This window comes from Toxotes jaculatrix, chromosome 22, assembly GCF_017976425.1.
Source record: "Toxotes jaculatrix isolate fToxJac2 chromosome 22, fToxJac2.pri, whole genome shotgun sequence".
NCBI lineage: Eukaryota > Metazoa > Chordata > Actinopteri > Toxotidae > Toxotes > Toxotes jaculatrix.
Window position 1 is genome coordinate 6,450,421 of NC_054415.1, and position 17,498 is coordinate 6,467,918.

The 17,498-nt window shown below is 40.0% G+C and overlaps 3 protein-coding genes across 5 annotated transcripts in view; 1 reads left to right on the forward strand and 2 right to left on the reverse strand.

Moving 5' to 3' along the window:
- tmtc2a (transmembrane O-mannosyltransferase targeting cadherins 2a) overlaps nucleotides 1–7,997 on the forward strand; it is a 48,620-nt gene extending 40,623 nt beyond the window's left edge. The window contains exons 11-13 of the mRNA XM_041030504.1: nucleotides 1,491–1,605; nucleotides 3,453–3,516; nucleotides 6,481–7,997. Coding sequence (XP_040886438.1) covers nucleotides 1,491–1,605; nucleotides 3,453–3,516; nucleotides 6,481–6,684 — 383 coding nt within the window. The 3' untranslated portion in view covers nucleotides 6,685–7,997. The remainder of the gene's footprint in view (nucleotides 1–1,490; nucleotides 1,606–3,452; nucleotides 3,517–6,480) is intronic.
- Nucleotides 7,998–10,743: 2,746 nt separating this feature from the next.
- On the reverse strand, nucleotides 10,744–12,821 carry LOC121176145 (protein mono-ADP-ribosyltransferase PARP11-like). Of its 2 annotated transcripts, none has more exons than XM_041030138.1 (7): nucleotides 12,474–12,821; nucleotides 12,241–12,355; nucleotides 12,099–12,168; nucleotides 11,875–11,950; nucleotides 11,565–11,698; nucleotides 11,323–11,474; nucleotides 10,744–11,200 (listed from the first exon to the last, which is right to left on the reverse strand). In XM_041030138.1, the coding sequence occupies exons 1-7, from the start codon at nucleotides 12,564–12,566 to the stop codon at nucleotides 10,944–10,946; spliced, it is 897 nt and encodes a 298-aa protein (XP_040886072.1). In that variant the 5' UTR covers nucleotides 12,567–12,821; the 3' UTR covers nucleotides 10,744–10,943. The 2 variants fall into 2 exon arrangements, with proteins under 2 accessions (XP_040886072.1, XP_040886073.1); XM_041030139.1 differs by having other exon boundaries at nucleotides 11,887–11,950; nucleotides 12,474–12,819.
- Nucleotides 12,822–13,881: 1,060 nt separating this feature from the next.
- LOC121176144 (protein mono-ADP-ribosyltransferase PARP11-like) lies at nucleotides 13,882–17,480 on the reverse strand. 2 transcript variants are annotated; one of them, XM_041030136.1, is made up of 8 exons: nucleotides 17,257–17,480; nucleotides 16,837–16,961; nucleotides 16,138–16,258; nucleotides 15,837–15,912; nucleotides 15,393–15,465; nucleotides 15,005–15,132; nucleotides 14,429–14,580; nucleotides 13,882–14,331 (listed from the first exon to the last, which is right to left on the reverse strand). In XM_041030136.1, the coding sequence occupies exons 2-8, from the start codon at nucleotides 16,951–16,953 to the stop codon at nucleotides 14,015–14,017; spliced, it is 984 nt and encodes a 327-aa protein (XP_040886070.1). In that variant the 5' UTR covers nucleotides 16,954–16,961; nucleotides 17,257–17,480; the 3' UTR covers nucleotides 13,882–14,014. The 2 variants fall into 2 exon arrangements, with proteins under 2 accessions (XP_040886070.1, XP_040886071.1); XM_041030137.1 differs by lacking the exon at nucleotides 16,837–16,961.
- Nucleotides 17,481–17,498: the final 18 nt, after the last annotated feature.

Consider the following 17,498-nt stretch of genomic DNA (forward strand, 5'->3'; position numbering starts at 1 on the left):
CTGCTTATGTAAGCTGATCAGACTTTTGGAAGGAATGAAAGGATGGTAAACATTACGAAATGTTGACTCCCATAATGTTTTTACCACGTTTCCAAAAAAACTATTGTGGTATTTCCCCGTCATTCGACTTACAGTTTGTATCAGAGCTGAGTGTGTTGGAGCTGTGTGAGGTTTTACAGATGGTGCAAACACTCATACAAACATTAGGCATGTATGCTATGTTTATCTGAGTGAGGAGACGGGATCAGAGAACACTGTTTGCCATTCGTAACACGGGGAAGAACATGATACCACGTTCCTCCTGTGCTGCTGTTAATGCTGCATTTCATATCAGTGTGGAGGAACAGGCTTCTCGCTGCTCCATGTCGCTATCTCCAGGATATTCATAGGAAATTAAATCTGTCGTGTCTTGCTGAAAGCACCATTGTGCGTTGTCCCTTTCTCCTCTTCCTTATCTCTCTCCATTCTCCTCCTGGTGCTTTCTCAGTGCTGGATATCTTGAGGTTTGAGTTTAGTTTGGTTCCCGGTGAGGGGTGCGTTGCTGTCTTTGGACCAAGCTGTTTCCCCTCCTTACAGCCTTTCCCTCTCTCTGCCTATCTGGCTGCTTTCTTTTTTCAGCGTTATCTTGTAGCTTCTTGCAATATGTGATGTTTACTTGGTGTGGTCCTCTCCTTTTTATCGCAAATCTGGCTGCTTTAGCCATCCTAGGTTCACTGGATGAGCTCCAGGTGTGAGTGTGTAAGGACTGATGATATCTGTCCTCATTGTAACACAGAGGATGCACACACAAAGACGCGCACATGAGAGAGTGCAAGGAAGTGAGGACACAGGGGGTGATAGCTAAAGGCATGGCCCCCTTTTCCTGCTATTGTTCACAGTAACACATTTTAATGCAAACTGTCCCTCATACGACCCGGTTCTAAACATTCTGCTTTGGCTTGTTTTTGGAAGCTGCACTCAAAGGCAAAAAGCTTTCAGCAGAATAAAAGCCACACACCTCCACGGAGCCTCCCCACATTCCCCTCTCTTCCTACATTCAGGAACATCTGCGACTGGGCTCGGCTGTTAATTTATAGCCACTGTGGCAGGCGCTTGTGGGTGCCGCACCAGGTGGCCAGACTCCCACAGGAAAATACATGAAATTTCCCCGTGTTCTCAAATGCTGCTGAGCAAAACAACAGTCCTGCGCTCTTTCACTGTCTCACTCTTCCCTCACTTTCTCTGCCCCCTTGTTTTATGTCCTGTGGCACTCGTCCCTTTCACCACCTCCATTCATCTTCCTTTGTTTCCCTCAGTCTCCGTCTTTACCCATCATTGCTTCAGTGCCTTTCTCGTGCCCTCAATAATACCACTTCAATCAGTTTGCCATTTGTTTAAGCAAACAAACTAAAATTCTCTCGGCTATGAGTCTATGGCCATGCACAGCTCTATGAGTATGTACTGTACATTCTCTGAACTAAATGCGCTCCCTTCTTCCCCTCTCTCTCCAGGTCAGTTTCTGCTGGAGCAGTCTCGTCTTGGCGAGGCTGCCGAGATGGCAGAGAGAGCTGCGGAGCTGGACAGCTCAGAGTTTGATGTGGTCTTTAGCGCTGCTCACATGCTAAGGTTGGCTAAACCGCTGACATACAGCAACACGGCTTACAAATGGAGTTTCCCTAGTTGAAAAGCCATACAGTACAGAAAATTGAATGACTGTTTATTTCAAGAAATGTTGAGGTTCTTGAAATCCAGTTTGCCTCTGTGCTGCTTCACCATTTGTGGGTTTGTTCTTTACCACTGCCATTTAATAACCATCTTTGAAATATAAATTATACCAACGTTATAGAATAGTAAATGTCCTCTCTATGGAAATAGCTGCCATAAAAGCTATTATGTATTACATATATAAACAGCAGTACAGTTTCAGTCCATCGTGGTGATGTTTTAGTCCGAGGTTTATAAAGTAGCCATTGGAGAATTTTCCCTTAAAGTTTGGCAAGCACGTGCACAGACAGCTTATAAGTCTTAAAAGGTGTCAAAAGAGACTGGAAATGTCCTCTACTCCCAGCAACTGAAGGGAATATTGGAGCAGTGTGCCTTAATTCCTTTTTGCTCTACATATCTGGCAAAGTCATTACAGCTCTCTAGCATCCACTATAAAAGCACCACAGAGGATTTGTACAGAGTTAAAAGTCTCAGGCTTTGGATGAGGTTTGCGCTTGGAAACATAAGAGTAAATCTAAATGACAGATTATGCTGGTCTGACTGGATATTTACAGCTGAGACATGAGTCCAAGCAGATTAAAAAGGGTTGAATAACTGAGACACACACCTGTCATTAGCTGGATTTAAAGCGAAAGCTGCTAAAGAGAAGGGGGGATATTTTTCTTTTCAGAATGAGAATGACTTTTAACGTTTCCCTCTGTGCTAGATGATGCTTTCCTCTAAACCTGAATCTTTCTCAGTCATTTAATGACTTTCTAGCACTTTACTAAAGAAAACTAAAACCAAAGAAGGACACTTTAAGATGATGACTATTGAAGATATATTTTATTTGAATCCTGAGCTTATAAATATCAGTTACCATGTCAGGAAATCATGGTTTCTTTGACTTGATTAACTTGATTAACTTTGGTGCAGCAAAGTTTGGTTCATGTTTTCTTTGGATAAAGTCATAGTGGGGTGAATTGATGCCCCAACATGAGCTGCAAGCTACGTTATCAGTTCTTACACAGCTACTTACCAAAGAGATTAATCACTTGTCACAGAGCATTGTTTCTTAATGATTTTTTGCAAGTCTTTTACAAGATGAGCTGTACCATCCGGTGGCTACCATATTATAGTGTGTACTTATTTTATTCAGCAGTCTCTGAATAAACTAGAAAGTCCATGTTTCTAACTTGGCAAGAACCATCTTTGCCTGCAGGAACAAAGAGTAAGATAATGTTGTCGTGAACTATTGTTATTCAATTAGAAATTAATCTCAAATTGCCCAAAAGGATATGATATCTGAGTGCAGAGTTAAATGGTTTGATGTGAAACACTTGTGTGTTAATAATAACCCTTAGAATTAGCCAGTCAGTAAATATGCAATAAAAATAGTACATGATTTAAAGAAAATTGTCTGTATAATTTGAACATCCATATGCCTTTTAAGCTTACTTTGGCACATTTTGAGTCTAATGAGCTGCTAAATGTTTATGTTGTGTAAGGAAAGAGGCTTTAATTGAGATCAGTATACTGTGTATAACTTTGGTAAGGTTAACCAAATTGTAACGTGCAGTGACCCTGACTATTCCGATGAAAATGAGAAGTAACATCACCAATTAACACAGTCAAATGAATGGTTAATTCTAATTACAGTAATTCGTGTGATTAGTCGTACAGGACAAAATGGATGAATACAATTATCAGGCATTTTTATAAGAACAATATTATTCACATCCCTTCCCTCTGTTCTTCTTTTTCTTCAGGCAGGCCAGTCTAAATGAGGCGGCCGAGAAGCAGTATGAGCGTGCAGCCAGCCTCAGACCAGATGTAAGTACTGGGCTGGTGAGCCTGTTAGCACTTATCATGGAAATGCACACACACACACACACACACACACACACACACACACACACACACACACACACACACACCTGCACTGTAAATTCAATTTACAACATACTATGTATTACCCATCATACTGACATTATGTTATATTACTGTTGTTCCTGGCAAACAGTGATACAGCTGAATATAATATGGAAACTCTGTATAGTCCATGGCTGTGAACTGCTGCCTCGATATGCTTATGCAAATACAAAATCCCAAAGAGAAACAAGTTCAGCGGTTCCCGTCATGTGATCTAGAATTCACACATTCAGCTTCAGAGCACACACTTGATCATCACAGTATAGTTAAACAGACAGAGCCTTATGTGATATCACATCTCTGGATGTCAGCACATGCGGTTGAGGAAGTTGGGGGCCATTATATCCTGTCTCGGCCTTGTATGAATTAGCCCACTTGAAAGGAAAAGGGTGCGTGGACCGGTCCGGGAGCGGTAATTTAGAGCCATAGAAACCCCTGTGTTTTTAGACAAGACTGAGAAGGAGCTTCCTGCAGTCATTTGTCATGCTAGTCTGCTTAGTGACAGTCTGCTCTGTGACTTATGTTGCCAGTTCAGTCAGGAGAAAGACTTAGACTTTCATCTTCATGCTCTTCTCTTGTGAGTTATATTGCCACAGCTCTGTGAGATGAACTCAAGCACCCCTCCATACCATGTTCCAATTTTGTTTATTTTAAAGTATTTCAATAGTTTATCCATTACTTTGCTACCTCACTATCTAGTTTCCACCACACTCACTCAGCACATAGTGTTCTGCTGTTTATTTCTGTTTTCTTCAAATTAGCAGCACTACTCTACAATTTTTCCACGTACCCCCTCACAACTGCAGAAGTACCCCCTGGGGATAAATGCTGGTCAGGATCACTGCTTTATAGCATCTGGCCCTTTTTAGATAAGGTCTGCCTGTCTGTTTATATCCCATTTAAGCCTTAAAAGCTGAGTAAAACCATAGAAGGGAAGAATGCTGGTTGTCCATTTTAATTTGGAAAGCCCTATGTTTATATTTTATTCTGTAAAAAACAAGCCACCTTAAAGTCAGTCATTGTAATTCATAGTCTGGAAGATGTGCACACTCAGTCACTCTGAAGGCTTCTCTTGTCATTTGTCACAAGTAAAGCGCCTCTTGTCTTTGACATTTTCCCTGCATACGTCTGCTTAGAGAATGACAATCCAGCAAATATCAACTTAATCCAATAGCTTTCAGGTCATGAAAGATTCAGCACTGGCTCTACGTGCTAAGAAAGGCAATAGTCATGTGCCTCCAGACAAAGGTGTGAGAGAATTTTTTTTTATCTTACACACACACAGAGACTGAAATGCTTTATTCACAGCACTCAGATATAAGTTTATCTCATATATAACTCTACTCTGAGCAGCATAAGCAATGACTATGGAAAATGAGAAGTTAGGCTACAGTATGTGGTCTATGGTCCCTGCAAATGAAAAAGGATGAGCTCACATTGGAATAATGTTTTAGTTGTAATTCTCATGATTTTGGTCCTGGTTTATTTGGCAACACCTGTGGTTGCCTTTTAATACAACAGCAAAACAACGGAACAACAACAGGAGTGTTTATTTACAGAGCAGCCAAACAAACTCATTTTGTTTTAATAAAAAAAAGGTCACTCAAAAATAATTGCAACTGAGATCTGGTTTCATCCGCTGTAGCTCTTAGGACAGGGTGAATCTCAAAAGTCGAAGGTCAGATAATATTATAAAACCACCAAGTAATACATTCAAATATTGTATATCCAACATGCTTACATCTGTTTGATTTCTGTGAGTGTGTTACGGCAAGACTGACCCAGAGATAATTGTCTCAGTCAAAAGAGAGACAAAAAAAAGAGCTACTGACTTTTGTCTGGCTGTCTTCTTATATACACAGAACACATGTAAACGCAGCTCCATTTCTAATGTCCCCTGATCCCTTTTGGTGTTTAGAATGACAAAGGGATCTTCATTTATCTGGCTTAGTATGTCTCTACTGCTTACAAAGCTCCTCAGTGGTTTAAAAAAATAAAAAATAAAGCAGAGCAAGGTTTGGAGCGCTTTGAAATGCAACTGCTTAATGCAGCCATTTGTTGCACTCGGTGAGAAAAACAGACACAGAGTGAAAAAGGAGCGACAGCACTGTTCACTGCAGCTCCTCTCTCTGCATTAATTGATTTATTTTCCAGCATTTTTCAGGCCGCTGCAGTAAATATTCCAACTCCATAAGCGTTAGTTTGTCACATTAGATGAGAAAAAGCCCACAAGCTCCAACTCCCAAGGCTTGTCTGTTAACACTGCTTAAGAAGAGGAATGTAGACAAGGGAAAACAAGAGACAAACAGTTGTGTTTTTGAGGACAAAACCCATGGACCGGTTATCATGTTGCTAACCATATGTCAGGACACAGGCCTGGGAACAAGGCCAGGTTTGGGGGATGAGGTGCAGATGACTTCTAGGATGAGATTTGGGTGTGTTTGTTATGGCTATGACCTGGATTTTGTAGATTCCCATGGCTGGTGCACTATTCAGGGCCAGATGGTATTTTATTAAATAGGACTCCAGAAACACACCTCAGTGTGGGCTTGTTCATTCATCCTGCTACTGTTCTTTGTGTTCTTGCATTGGGGCAAAAATTAATGCATATTTGATTTCTGTAGCCTAAAGCAAATTTAACCAGAGGCTTTGCCCTTAATCCACCATAAAAAAACTTGGCAAGCTGGATAAAATGCATGTGTGTCTCACATAGCTGAGAAGGGCAAGTTTAAAATAGTTTCCAAACAGATAAACTCAAGGTCGATACAGTTGGCACAAGTACAGCGATCCTGTAACTCAACACCTCACATCCATGCATCACTCTGCCTCCTTTTCTGTTGTCTTGACTCCCTTGCCCTGTCTCAGTACCCAGCTGCTCTGATGAACCTCGGTGCCATCCTCCACCTGAATGGAAAACTTCCTGAAGCGGAGGCCAACTACCTGCGCGCGCTCCAGCTCAAGCCTGATGACGTCATTACCCAGTCCAACCTGCGCAAGCTGTGGAACATCATGGAGAGGCAGGGACTCAGGACTAAGCATGGGCTCGGGATGCAGAAGAGCGACCTTTGAACTGAGAGAGCTGCTACGCTGTTCCCGCAATGATGACATGGCACCCTGCAGAGAATGAAGCAGGACAGGCCATGAAAGAGCTCACGGCTAAGAGCTCTCTGTACAAGACTGGAAAGACAGAAAGTTTCTTTCATTAGAGTTGTGGCCTGTGATGCTTGTGAAGACAGTTTGAGGCTTGGCATGTTTGGGATTTAAGGGGCAGGTTCGGCCCAACAATACGCCAGCATCTGTGCTGTACGGTGGCTCAAACTACTAAAACTAACATCATCTTTTGTATAAGATTTTATAATGTGATGCTCAGTTGTTAAATGATATGTTGAAGTCAAAGGCAAACAACTGCAAAGTCCAAAAAATTACCTTGAGATCAAAGTTCTTAAATATTAGTTTATTATTCTTTAACTATAATTATACATTTGTTTTATAGCACTTAATTTGAATGTGGATGTAGCAAGAGTATTTAATTTCTTTAGAAGGGGTTTTGAATTTTTCAGCACTGATGGGTGAATGACTTTCATTAGCTGGTTTTTAATAACGGGGAACTCCTCAGATTTTACACATCACAGTCTGTGCGCAGGTCTTGGGGAATGCTACTACATGTGAAAACTGTTGTAGAAAGTCTTTTGTGGCTCCAGACAGAACTGTACAGACTCTTCAAGTGATGTCACCTGAATCATTGTCAGTTGGGTCTGAAGACTACAAAAAAAAAAAAAAAAAAAAAATCTGCCAGTCACATTCTGTTGTCCGAGTCACTGATGATGGTTTGCACCAGGTGCATTTTAAATGCTTGTGACTGTAAAAATGAAAACAGATCATGAGAAAACTCCTCAGCGGTGCCAAAGCTTGTACTGGGTCTTTACGCCTCTTGTGCCAAGCAAGAACTGTTGCCACTTTTATGTTGTGTTCCTTGTGTCAAATGAAGTGTTTCATTGTGATGTTTCATTTCATGTGATCAAATGATCGAATTTAATTTATTAATATGTGTTATTTTATGTGAAAAACCCAACACTGTGCCGTTTCATTGTCCCATTAGCCCACCCACTCATTCCTCTGCATAGATAGGCTATATTAGGCAACATGACAATGACATTAAAATGTTTTTTTTTATTATATGTATTTCTTTTCTCTCTGCTCAGGGACATCGGGTTGTGTTTCCTGTCACAGAATGGGTCTGTGACACAGAGAGAGCTTCTTAAAATGATATTAGATGTTTTTGATGATTGTGACGTTTGGTTAAATTATAGAAAATGTGTAGCTGAAAATGTGCTGTGTTTTGTAAAGAAAAGTGAAACTTTTTCCATAATAAAAAACATGATTTTTGCTCTCAGCAGTGTGATGCTTCCAGATTGTTGTCATCCAAAGTAATTTCAGTCAGCCAGCCTATGGATATATATTTGTGTGAATACAGTGTATGTACAGAGTTAACATTTGGTTCTGATCCAGTCACTTTTACTGGGGACTAAAAGATGTCCCCATGGTTTAGGGCAGAGGTGTCCAACCAAGCAGCAGCACACCAGACTTCACTTATTTAATCAACTGATCTCAGTCTTCAGACAGTTGATTGGTCAAACTGTGTGCTCTTCATTGGTTGGAACAAAAACCTGCAGCCACACGGCCCTTTGTGAAACAGTTTGGACACCCCTGGTTTAGGGGGTTAAATGCTAACCATGACCATGACATCCCTTGTCCTGAACTAGCAGGCTCCTCTCCATTTTAAGTGTTTCAAAATGCTGAAATTGTTAAATAATTTAGAAAGGAACTACTTCCTGTTGCCAAGTCTTGGTTTCATTGGAGGGTTTCAGAGACAGAGAAGAATAGAATAGCGTCTCTCGTCCTCTCCCTTAGTGACACACACACTCACACAGCTTTCTGAGGAGATCCACTAATTGGACTTGGTTGATTCACAAACTCAACATGTTGATATCATCTGATGAAGCTGACATCAAAGAGTTTCTAATCACACGCCAGACTCTGAGCACACCAAGCTGTGAATATTTAAGGAGATATCAAACTTGACTCACTTATTGACTTGCAAGAACTCGCAGCCCCAGTTTCAAACATTTCAAAGTATATGCAGTGGAACTTAGCATACATCTGCAAAGACATATTTTGTTATGTAATAATAATAATAAATCTGAACCAAAAATGTGTTTGTTATGCATAGAAATAAACATACTTTGAAACACCATCTGCTAGACTCATCACCAAATCTGTCCATCTTACCCACTGGACCAATTAAATTATCTGAGATAGTTTACTGAGAGATGATGGCCTAGCTCTGGAAAACAGCTCCATTTACAAACATAATGTGCAGTGGGCTATAAAATATTGCACAAATAATGTGTCTCTATGAGCGTGTGCAAGTCATTTGAGACTGAGAGACGCTAGTGTTATTGATTTTGTTAGCTTTAATACATTGAAATCTTCTGTTTGATACAAAATGCATCTTTGTGGAAATTGCACAGGACAGTAATGTGATTTTGATATTTTAAGAACACAAGAGTTTTTTAACCAATACGAAAATCCTAACTGCATTTTGTAATTAAAAGAAACTAAGTCCTTGTTTAATTAAATTATAATATAACAAATAAATTATTCATGAAAGCTGGATTTTAACAATTTGGAGAATTTTACAATCACAGTTTTACAACTATTGTCCATCCATAGTGAAATGAAAGTTATTTCCCATGACCGTTGTATAGAAAGAAAAAACAGAGCTTCGATATTCATAAATCTGACCCCATCTTTCCTCTGTATTTTCCGGGTCACAATACCTTCACACCCAATGAGGAAGCGCTTTGATAACCTCGTCTTCTTCTTGCCAGCGAGTGGTGCCAAGGGGCAAGTTTTTCACATGTGGCTACATCTGTGAATGGGTGTTTCATATCCGACAGAAATGACAAGGAGCAACACCTGCACCTACATGCTAAAGTAAACTACTGTGACGAGACTATAGGGAAGGAAGTTAGGCAAGGTCAGGACAGATGACAGATTTCCTCTGCACCTGCAAGGTAAGCACATGGGAGTAGGGGAAGCATATGGCTAGTGCCTTGAGTCTTAGTATTTCAGCAAGCTGAAGATCAGGCAAGTTAGATGTAGATTAATTGAAGAGGTGGGCACACAGACAACTCCTCACTCACCGTTGTAGGCTTGTGCTGGATATATTTAAGAACGCCATATTAATCACATTGCACATGCAGTCGATCACTCACCCCATGGATCATATGATTAAAACAAAAATCAAGAGAAAAAGGCTGTAAAGAGTTCAGAATGTCATTAAAGTGCTTCATGTGGAATAGTAATAATAGTCATAAACCAAGCAAGTATGGGAATAACGACCATCAACCCTTTCTAAAACGTTGCCTATGTCAACAGCGACCTCTGCTGACCAATTCAGGTACAGTGAGCTGTACTTGAATTGGTCTGGTACAGAGGTGTCCAAACTGTTGTTCCAACCGAGCAGCAGCACACCAGACTTCACTTATTTAATCAACTGATCTCAGTCTTCAGTTGATTGGTCACACTGTGTGCTCTTCATTGGTTGGAACAAAAACCTGCAGCCACACGGCCCTTTGTGGAACAGTTTGGACACCTCTGGTCTAGTATAATGTTGAATTCAGAGAGTTAAACAGAGAACTGCAACTTTAGTCCCACTTTTAGCTGATCTTTGTTTACATGTTGAAAAAGTAAGAGCTTGGAATTAACTATTAACATTTCCTTTTTGCTATGTAGCATTGGATATATACTGACAACTATAAATTAAATTACTGTGATACTGACAAAACCTTAAAAGCCTGATGATTCTCAGTAAAGTTCTAAAGTATTCCAATTAATATCCCATTAGTCTACAGTATCTCATAATTAGGGAAGTTTTCTCTTGATTACAAAATTAAGAGAATGGGTTTGAGTGAGATCTTTTAATTATGAGATAGTAATTCATTGATCACAAAATAGTTTTTCTTTTGTGAATGCAATGCATTTTGGCAACTTTGGCCTTTTTATCCCTAGTAATAATACAGATGATGAAAAACTGGAACACGAATAAAGACATGAAGACTTTGGTTTGCTTCTGCCAGGAAACTTTATTAAACTCTTCTGTTTCTGTTTGAGGTCAAATATAAATCTGCATAATGTAGTCTTAAATCTAATCGTAGCCTGTGATAACGCAGCCCGTGTTCTTGAAATCTTCATATACCCCATATATTATTGATAAATATATGGTCGATATTGATGTTGCACATACTCCAGATCCTGTATTGACTTCATCTGTACTGAATCAAATACTCTGGATATATTTGATTGGGATCAAAAATAACAAAAATTTTTGGATGGTTGATATCATCCACACAGCTGTAGTGACAGTTTTCAGAACATCCATCATCAGGTTTTCGGAAATGAGATTTTCCAACAGTTGATTTTCCGATCATCACCCGAGCCAAAAATATTATTTTAGTGTCTTGGAATATACCTCCATTGCTGTACTTGTCCGCATATGTTGCATGTCTTGCAAAATATATTCCTAAATAGAAACAGAGAAAGTCAGGTTAGCTGAGGGAATTCTGCTGAGACCAACTTTTATTTATATTGTACATATTCTGTAGCTTGTTGTGCAGACGGTTGCTTCTAAAACTTCTAATTTACCTTTGCCGTATGAGTGGCCGTGTTGTCCAGCTAACCGTAGATCAAAGTTATACTTGCAAATGCTGTCAACATTTTTGGCATCAGTCCCATGAAAGAGTCTTCTCTCTTGAATTTCTTTGACACCTTGAATCCTCATTAACTGTTTCTTTTTCCTGTGAAACAAATAAAGAAATACTTTTTTGGTTACAAAGAAAGTGACCGATGAAGGAAATGGAGAGAGCCTAAGTTAAAGACCTTCTTACCTACAATACATTTCCCACAGGTCCAAGTTCTGAATCCTGCAGATTGATACAATGGATTTGTTTAACAGCCCATCGTACTTCACATAACTTGCCACGGTCTTATACTCAGAGGTGAGTTCACTCAGAGGGATTAACTGTAAAATACATTAAGAATACACCTTTAATAAAGGCTATGGTTGGAAAAAAAATATTAAAGCACAAAGTTTGCTTTTCAATAGCTGAGTCAGATTATGAACATAAACATACTGACATAATTCATACAAAGTAAAAACTGACAACTCTAAATAGTTTTCTGTAAATTTCACTTCACTTTCATTGTCACCTGATGTGGACACGTAGGATCAACCTGTTCCCAGAAGACCGGAGCAGCACTGAAGCAGGAACAACTGTGGAGGAAAGCGTAGATAGTTTCCATTGTGCTCTCAGTTTCACTTTCATTTTGCAAGAAACTATACCAAAGACTGACTTCTCCGTGAGTCACCGTTGTAAGTGTGAATGATTTGATGTATTTCTGTGTTTTAAGCCACGTTTCACCTTCTCTCAATGTTGTAGGCCCGTTTGATTCTTCTTTGCCCTCCTGTGGTGAGGTCTGTCTGTAACATAGCTGTATAGAAACACATAAACCATGTCAGACAAGTTTTTCACGGACTTAATGTGAGAAAGAAAATGCACTCACCTGAAAAATCGATTGTGCCGTGACAGTTAGGTGAAAATATATTTACTACTCCTTTTGGGTGGTTTAGGTAATATTTTTCAATATCCTCACTCTGAAGAGGGTTATTGGTGTCATCCTGCAAGATAGGCACAGGGTAACAGAAGGTTAGTGATACTTCAGACATTATTCTCTATAAATGGTTTTGTAAGGTAACAGACTGAATGTCATCTAAAGAAAGGTGCAAAATGATTTACCTCAAATTTGTGCCACTGTCCACAGTCTGCCAAGTAATACCAGTGCCATGGGCTGTCAGATGTGTCCATGAATTCCACTTCCTCATTCCACATTGTTCCAAGAGACACAAATTACGTAGATTATATCACAACAAAAGCTAAGTAAATAAAATTTAAAACTGACTTTACTGCCTCTGATTTGCTCAGGTGACTATCAAAGTTCTCACAGGTGCTTCTGACTTATGAATTAAAAGTCCTTCATAGCCACTCCCTCTGAGGTAGGCCGGATTTGTTTAGGAAAAGGAGGAGCATGTGACACCGTTACCATCATATGATTCAGTACCAGCCTTCTTTTCTGAAAGATGTTGTACAAGAAATCATTTTCTATGCTTATGTAAAAAAGTTTATTTGTTTATTTGTCAGACACACATATAGACTCACACACCCCTACTCATACACACACACACACACACAGCCATAGTGTCATGACTGAAGACATCAGGCTGTTTCTTCACTTGTCACTTGTATTTACTATGAGGAAATGAACTAGTTGCTCAAGACCCATTCATTCTCTTGTTATTCCAGTTGCTCAAAAATACACATAAACACAATCATACAATGTAATCAACAAATCTACACAGCAAAGCAATATTACATTGTGTTATTACTTTTCATGACAGTACTATACATGTGCTGGCTGTTCATTTTTTGATAAATTTACACTGGGTGTACAGATTTCCTGCTTATTCCTTAAAGAAAGATGTTAGCAGGTGATGACGTCACACTTTGTGTTCGAATGTGATGCTAAAGCTGATCTTGGTTTGGTTTGGGATGAACTTGCACCAAATTCATTCTCAAATATTGAGCACTGGTGAGAAAAACATAAAACATGGACAAGTGAACACAACACTGGAACTTTATGTCACTGTGACACAATTACAAAACCTTTCATGGAAAGGGCGGAAAGTGCACTGATGCATGGTAAAAAAAAAAAATCAGAGGTAGAAGTGTTTTTATGAATTAAAAAAATAATAATAATAATAAATCCATGCCTTCGTAATACTTTGTTCTAGGTACACACAGATGTTGAGGTCACTAACAGACCATGGTGCTAAGTGAGTGAGAAGGAACATGTTGTGGTTTTTGGTTTTGGCTTGACTTGTAAATATGCTCATGCGTGGCACTGTGGACGTGGTAAAAGGGCTGTGGCTGATGACAGGACATCACCTATAACCTACAGGCTGCAAGTGCCAATCTGATTTTGAACAACAGATTTTGAACAAGCAAGCACGGATTCTGCACTTAATACAAAACTGCCACACAGACTGATCTTCAGTCAGTATTTTCATCCTTTTTACATCACAGAAACATTCCAGCCACAAGGTCAAGTCTTAGAATAGACAGTACAGTATAGAAACTGTACACAAAGTCTTTACTGTCTGCTTTATTTTCCAATTTTCCTAAAGGCACTTTATATAACTCATGCTCCAGTTAGGCACTGGATCTGACTCAAAGAAAAAAGCAAATGTCCCCCTTCTTAGGCAAAGTAAAACTGAATCATGTCAGTAAAATTCAATGAGATACTCAGGGTAAATCTGATTGCTGTCAAAAATCACATAAATCTTTGGATTGGCCATATCATCAACACAACTGTCGTAAAAGTTGGTGAAGCTGGCATCCTTGGAGGGTGGTCTGCAGTACATAGGATGACCAACTGTGTATTCTCCAACAAGCACTCTGGCCAGGAACATGGTCTTATAGGGCGGCTCGCTAGCAAATATTGGTGGGGCAAGTCCGTGTCTCTGCAGGGTGGTGTTGTGCTTCCCTGTGGTGTGACAGAATTTACTGGAGTATTTAGCATCTCGGGCAAAGTAGCTCCCTGGAAGAGAGAAGTGTGAGGAAAATGTTAAGACTCTAACAACGAGAAGTGTAGTGAATTGTTTCATAATGTTATATCACAACACAGAAGGATCTACCTTTGCCATAGACATCGCCATGGCTTCCTGTCAGCCGCCAGTCAAAGTTAAATGTACATATAGCTTGTATGTTGCTGTGTCCTGTGCCATGAAACAGCATTCTCTCCTCAATATCCAAAGTGCGCTTGACTTTTCGCAACTGTGTTTTCTTCCTTAGGGGAGAACCAAGTAATGACAACACAACACAGAGCACTGATCATCACTTTGTTACTGGATGAGCATATTTTCAAGCTACAAAGGGCTAGAGGGATGTGCTAAAAACTACGGCACAACTTACTTTCATGTGGTTTCATATGTTGCAGCACAACAAATTAAATGTTTCTTCAAAGGCGAGAATGCCCTAGCCTGGGTTTCATTCTGTTTGTTTTTATAAGAAGAGAGACTTTCCAGCAGAAAAGTGCCATTGTGCTTCTCACAGAATGTGTCGTAGGCTACAAACCACGGTGAAAGCACTGCTTTAAAAATACCCAAATCACATTCAAATCACCAAGTCCATCGAAGCAGAATCCTTGGCTGACCCAAATGAGCACTCTGGACACAGTGAAGTACACTCACGACAATACGACAACTGTGTACCTGCAGAAGAACTCCCATAAGTCCAGGTTCTGAATCCTCTGGATGGATTTGATTGGATGGTCCATTGTCCTTTCATACAGTCTGCCTACTTCTTTAAACTCATATGTGTCTCTGCCAAGCTGGATAAGCTGCAAGAACACAATCACATATGCGTAAAACAGTCAAAGGAGTGGGAGAGTGGCACTGACAAAGGACTGAATGGAAATTTCAAATAACTAATACAAGATCAGTAAACAACCGCAGAGTATATGTCTTTTTATGTTACTGTAAATAAAATGTAAAAACATTAATATGTTATTTAGTTCTTGTCATAAGCTAAACCAGTACCAGCACTGTGTATGTGAACCAAATTAGCATACGTTACAGTATTGTGTGTTATGTTACTCACCTGATAGGGTTCATCTGTATTGATTCTCTCCCAGTGACAGGGAACAGGCAAGGCAAGATTATCACAAATAAACCTGACAGAATAAGTGAAAGAGAGATTGTTGTGTTGTGTCATCGTGCCAGTGTCATTTAGAAAAAGCTTGCAAAAAAACCCCAGCTCATTCTATGATATGTGTTTCTGATGGAGAAATTCTATTTACTCCAGCTCTTTGCTCTCTGCAGGGCAACTCGCTGCAGAGCAGGGAGGAGTTTAAGGTTTATCTCAGGGATTCCTGAGGTTGGCAGATGCTTGAACTATGACCTTTTATGCAAAGGGAGTCTCCTCACTCCCAATCTCATCCTGCTCCCTGTAACTTTCTCTCGAACACCTCTTTGCTGCTGGATAAAGGGATAAAGAGAAGATCTTTATCCACATTTTCACTTACCTGAAGTGAACGAAACTTACCTGAAGCCAGTCGCAGAGTGGAGAGAGCGTTTGATTGGCCGCTGCTTCCCTGTTGTGACATTGATCTGGCGCATAACTGGCAAGGAATTTATTTAAGATTAGGGCTACAGAAACTCATATTCAAGTACAATTTCTAAAACAGGATTAACTCAAATACAGTAAAACTTATCTTCACCAGAATTCTTAAGACTACTTTCCTTTCAAAAATCTTAAGGCTGATTATTCTCTGTCTGAATAAAGTGGCTCTAGTTCTACTTTGACTGTAGAGTGTCGTGCAAAAAAAAGTCTTTCATCATCACACCTGAAAAGTCAAGTCTGTACGTGTACTTGGCTGTGTAGAATTCCATCACACCACGCTGGTTTCTGTTGTAGCACTGCTCAATCTGAGCACTGGTCACAGAGCAGGCTGCGCTGGGATCGATCTGACAGGGAAATTGAGAAAAATTAGATTATTCAACTGGTCAGATAGTCGTTGGACAGAAAATTAAGTGGCAGCTATTTAGATAATTCATAATTTCAGTCATTTTTCAAGCAAAGGCAAACAGTTCCAGCTCCTCCATCGTGAGTACTCTGTGCTTTTCTTTCTTCAAACTTTGTTTGTTGGACACAATATGTAATTTGAAGATGTCTCATCAGATTTAAGAAAAGCATTTTTCACCATTATATAACATTTAAAAACAAATATATAAAGTTATGTACAAGTAATGTAACTAATTGTCAGTGGCAGTCCTGTCTAATTTCACATTTGACAACTTTTTGCTTGAAATACAACCTAAACAATTAATTAATCGGTCTTTCAATCGACTAATCGATTGCAGCTCTACATGTTTATCTGTGTGCAGTGGTAACGGGAGAAAGGAAATGCACAATGCAGTGGGACTGATGGTTGACCCGTAGTTTAAATACTACCGAGGGCGGGGCAGTAGGCGGGGAATATGCAGTATAAAGACTGTCAGTAAGTGTATTGTGATGTTGAAAGTCGTCATGTCCTGTGAGCTACCTCAAACATATGCCACACTCCACACTCAGCCAAGTAGAACCAGCACCAGTTGGGCTCTGAGGTGTCCATCTCCTCAATCTCAGTGGACTCCTCCTCTGACGATCTGATGGCTAACATAGCTAAATCTGGAATTAATAAGGGACAACACGCGAACACACTTAGGCAAATCGCAACTCGAATTAAACAAGAGGAGAGGAGAGGAGGGGAAGGGAGGGGAGGGTGGGTGTGGGTGTGGGAGGGCAGGACTATGTTTTATCCGTCTGACAAACCTAACGGCAAGGACGTGTTTTTAAGCCATGGTGGCAAAGGGCATTTCATCCTGTAAACAAAAATTCAGATACTACAGGTAATTGCCATGTCGAGCTAGCTATCATTAACGGCTGCCGCACCCGACTCCTCTCAACTCTGCGGGTGTCTTACCAGTTTTCAGCCTGTCTCTAACTGCGTCCCTGTCCTTATCGGGATAGAAAATCCTTAATGCATTATTAATAAAGCACCAGAAAAAACACAAAGTCGGAACCAAAACGGATGACTAACGCTGCATAACATTTTCGTCTTCCTGTGCGTTGTTTACTTTTATTTCCTCGTTCCTTACGCACTGTACGTCAATGCGTCAATGTGATGTAACTCCTCCCCGGTCTTGGCTTGCAGCGCTACTGTCC

Coding starts and splice junctions, on each gene's coding strand:
- LOC121176145 (XM_041030138.1), bottom strand. CDS start 12,566: ATGTGGAATGAGGAAGTGGAATTCATGGACACATCTGACAGCCCATGG. Junction 11,699..11,874: donor CACATCAGGTGACAATGAAA/GTGAAGTGAAAT, acceptor TGTATTTTACAG/TTAATCCCTCTGAGTGAACT. Junction 11,201..11,322: donor CGGCCACTCATACGGCAAAG/GTAAATTAGAAG, acceptor GTTTCTATTTAG/GAATATATTTTGCAAGACAT.
- LOC121176144 (XM_041030136.1), bottom strand. CDS start 16,953: ATGTTAGCCATCAGATCGTCAGAGGAGGAGTCCACTGAGATTGAGGAG. Junction 16,259..16,836: donor GAGTGTGGCATATGTTTGAG/GTAGCTCACAGG, acceptor TTTCCCTGTCAG/ATCGATCCCAGCGCAGCCTG. Junction 15,466..15,836: donor CACTCTGCGACTGGCTTCAG/GTAAGTTTCGTT, acceptor TTATTCTGTCAG/GTTTATTTGTGATAATCTTG.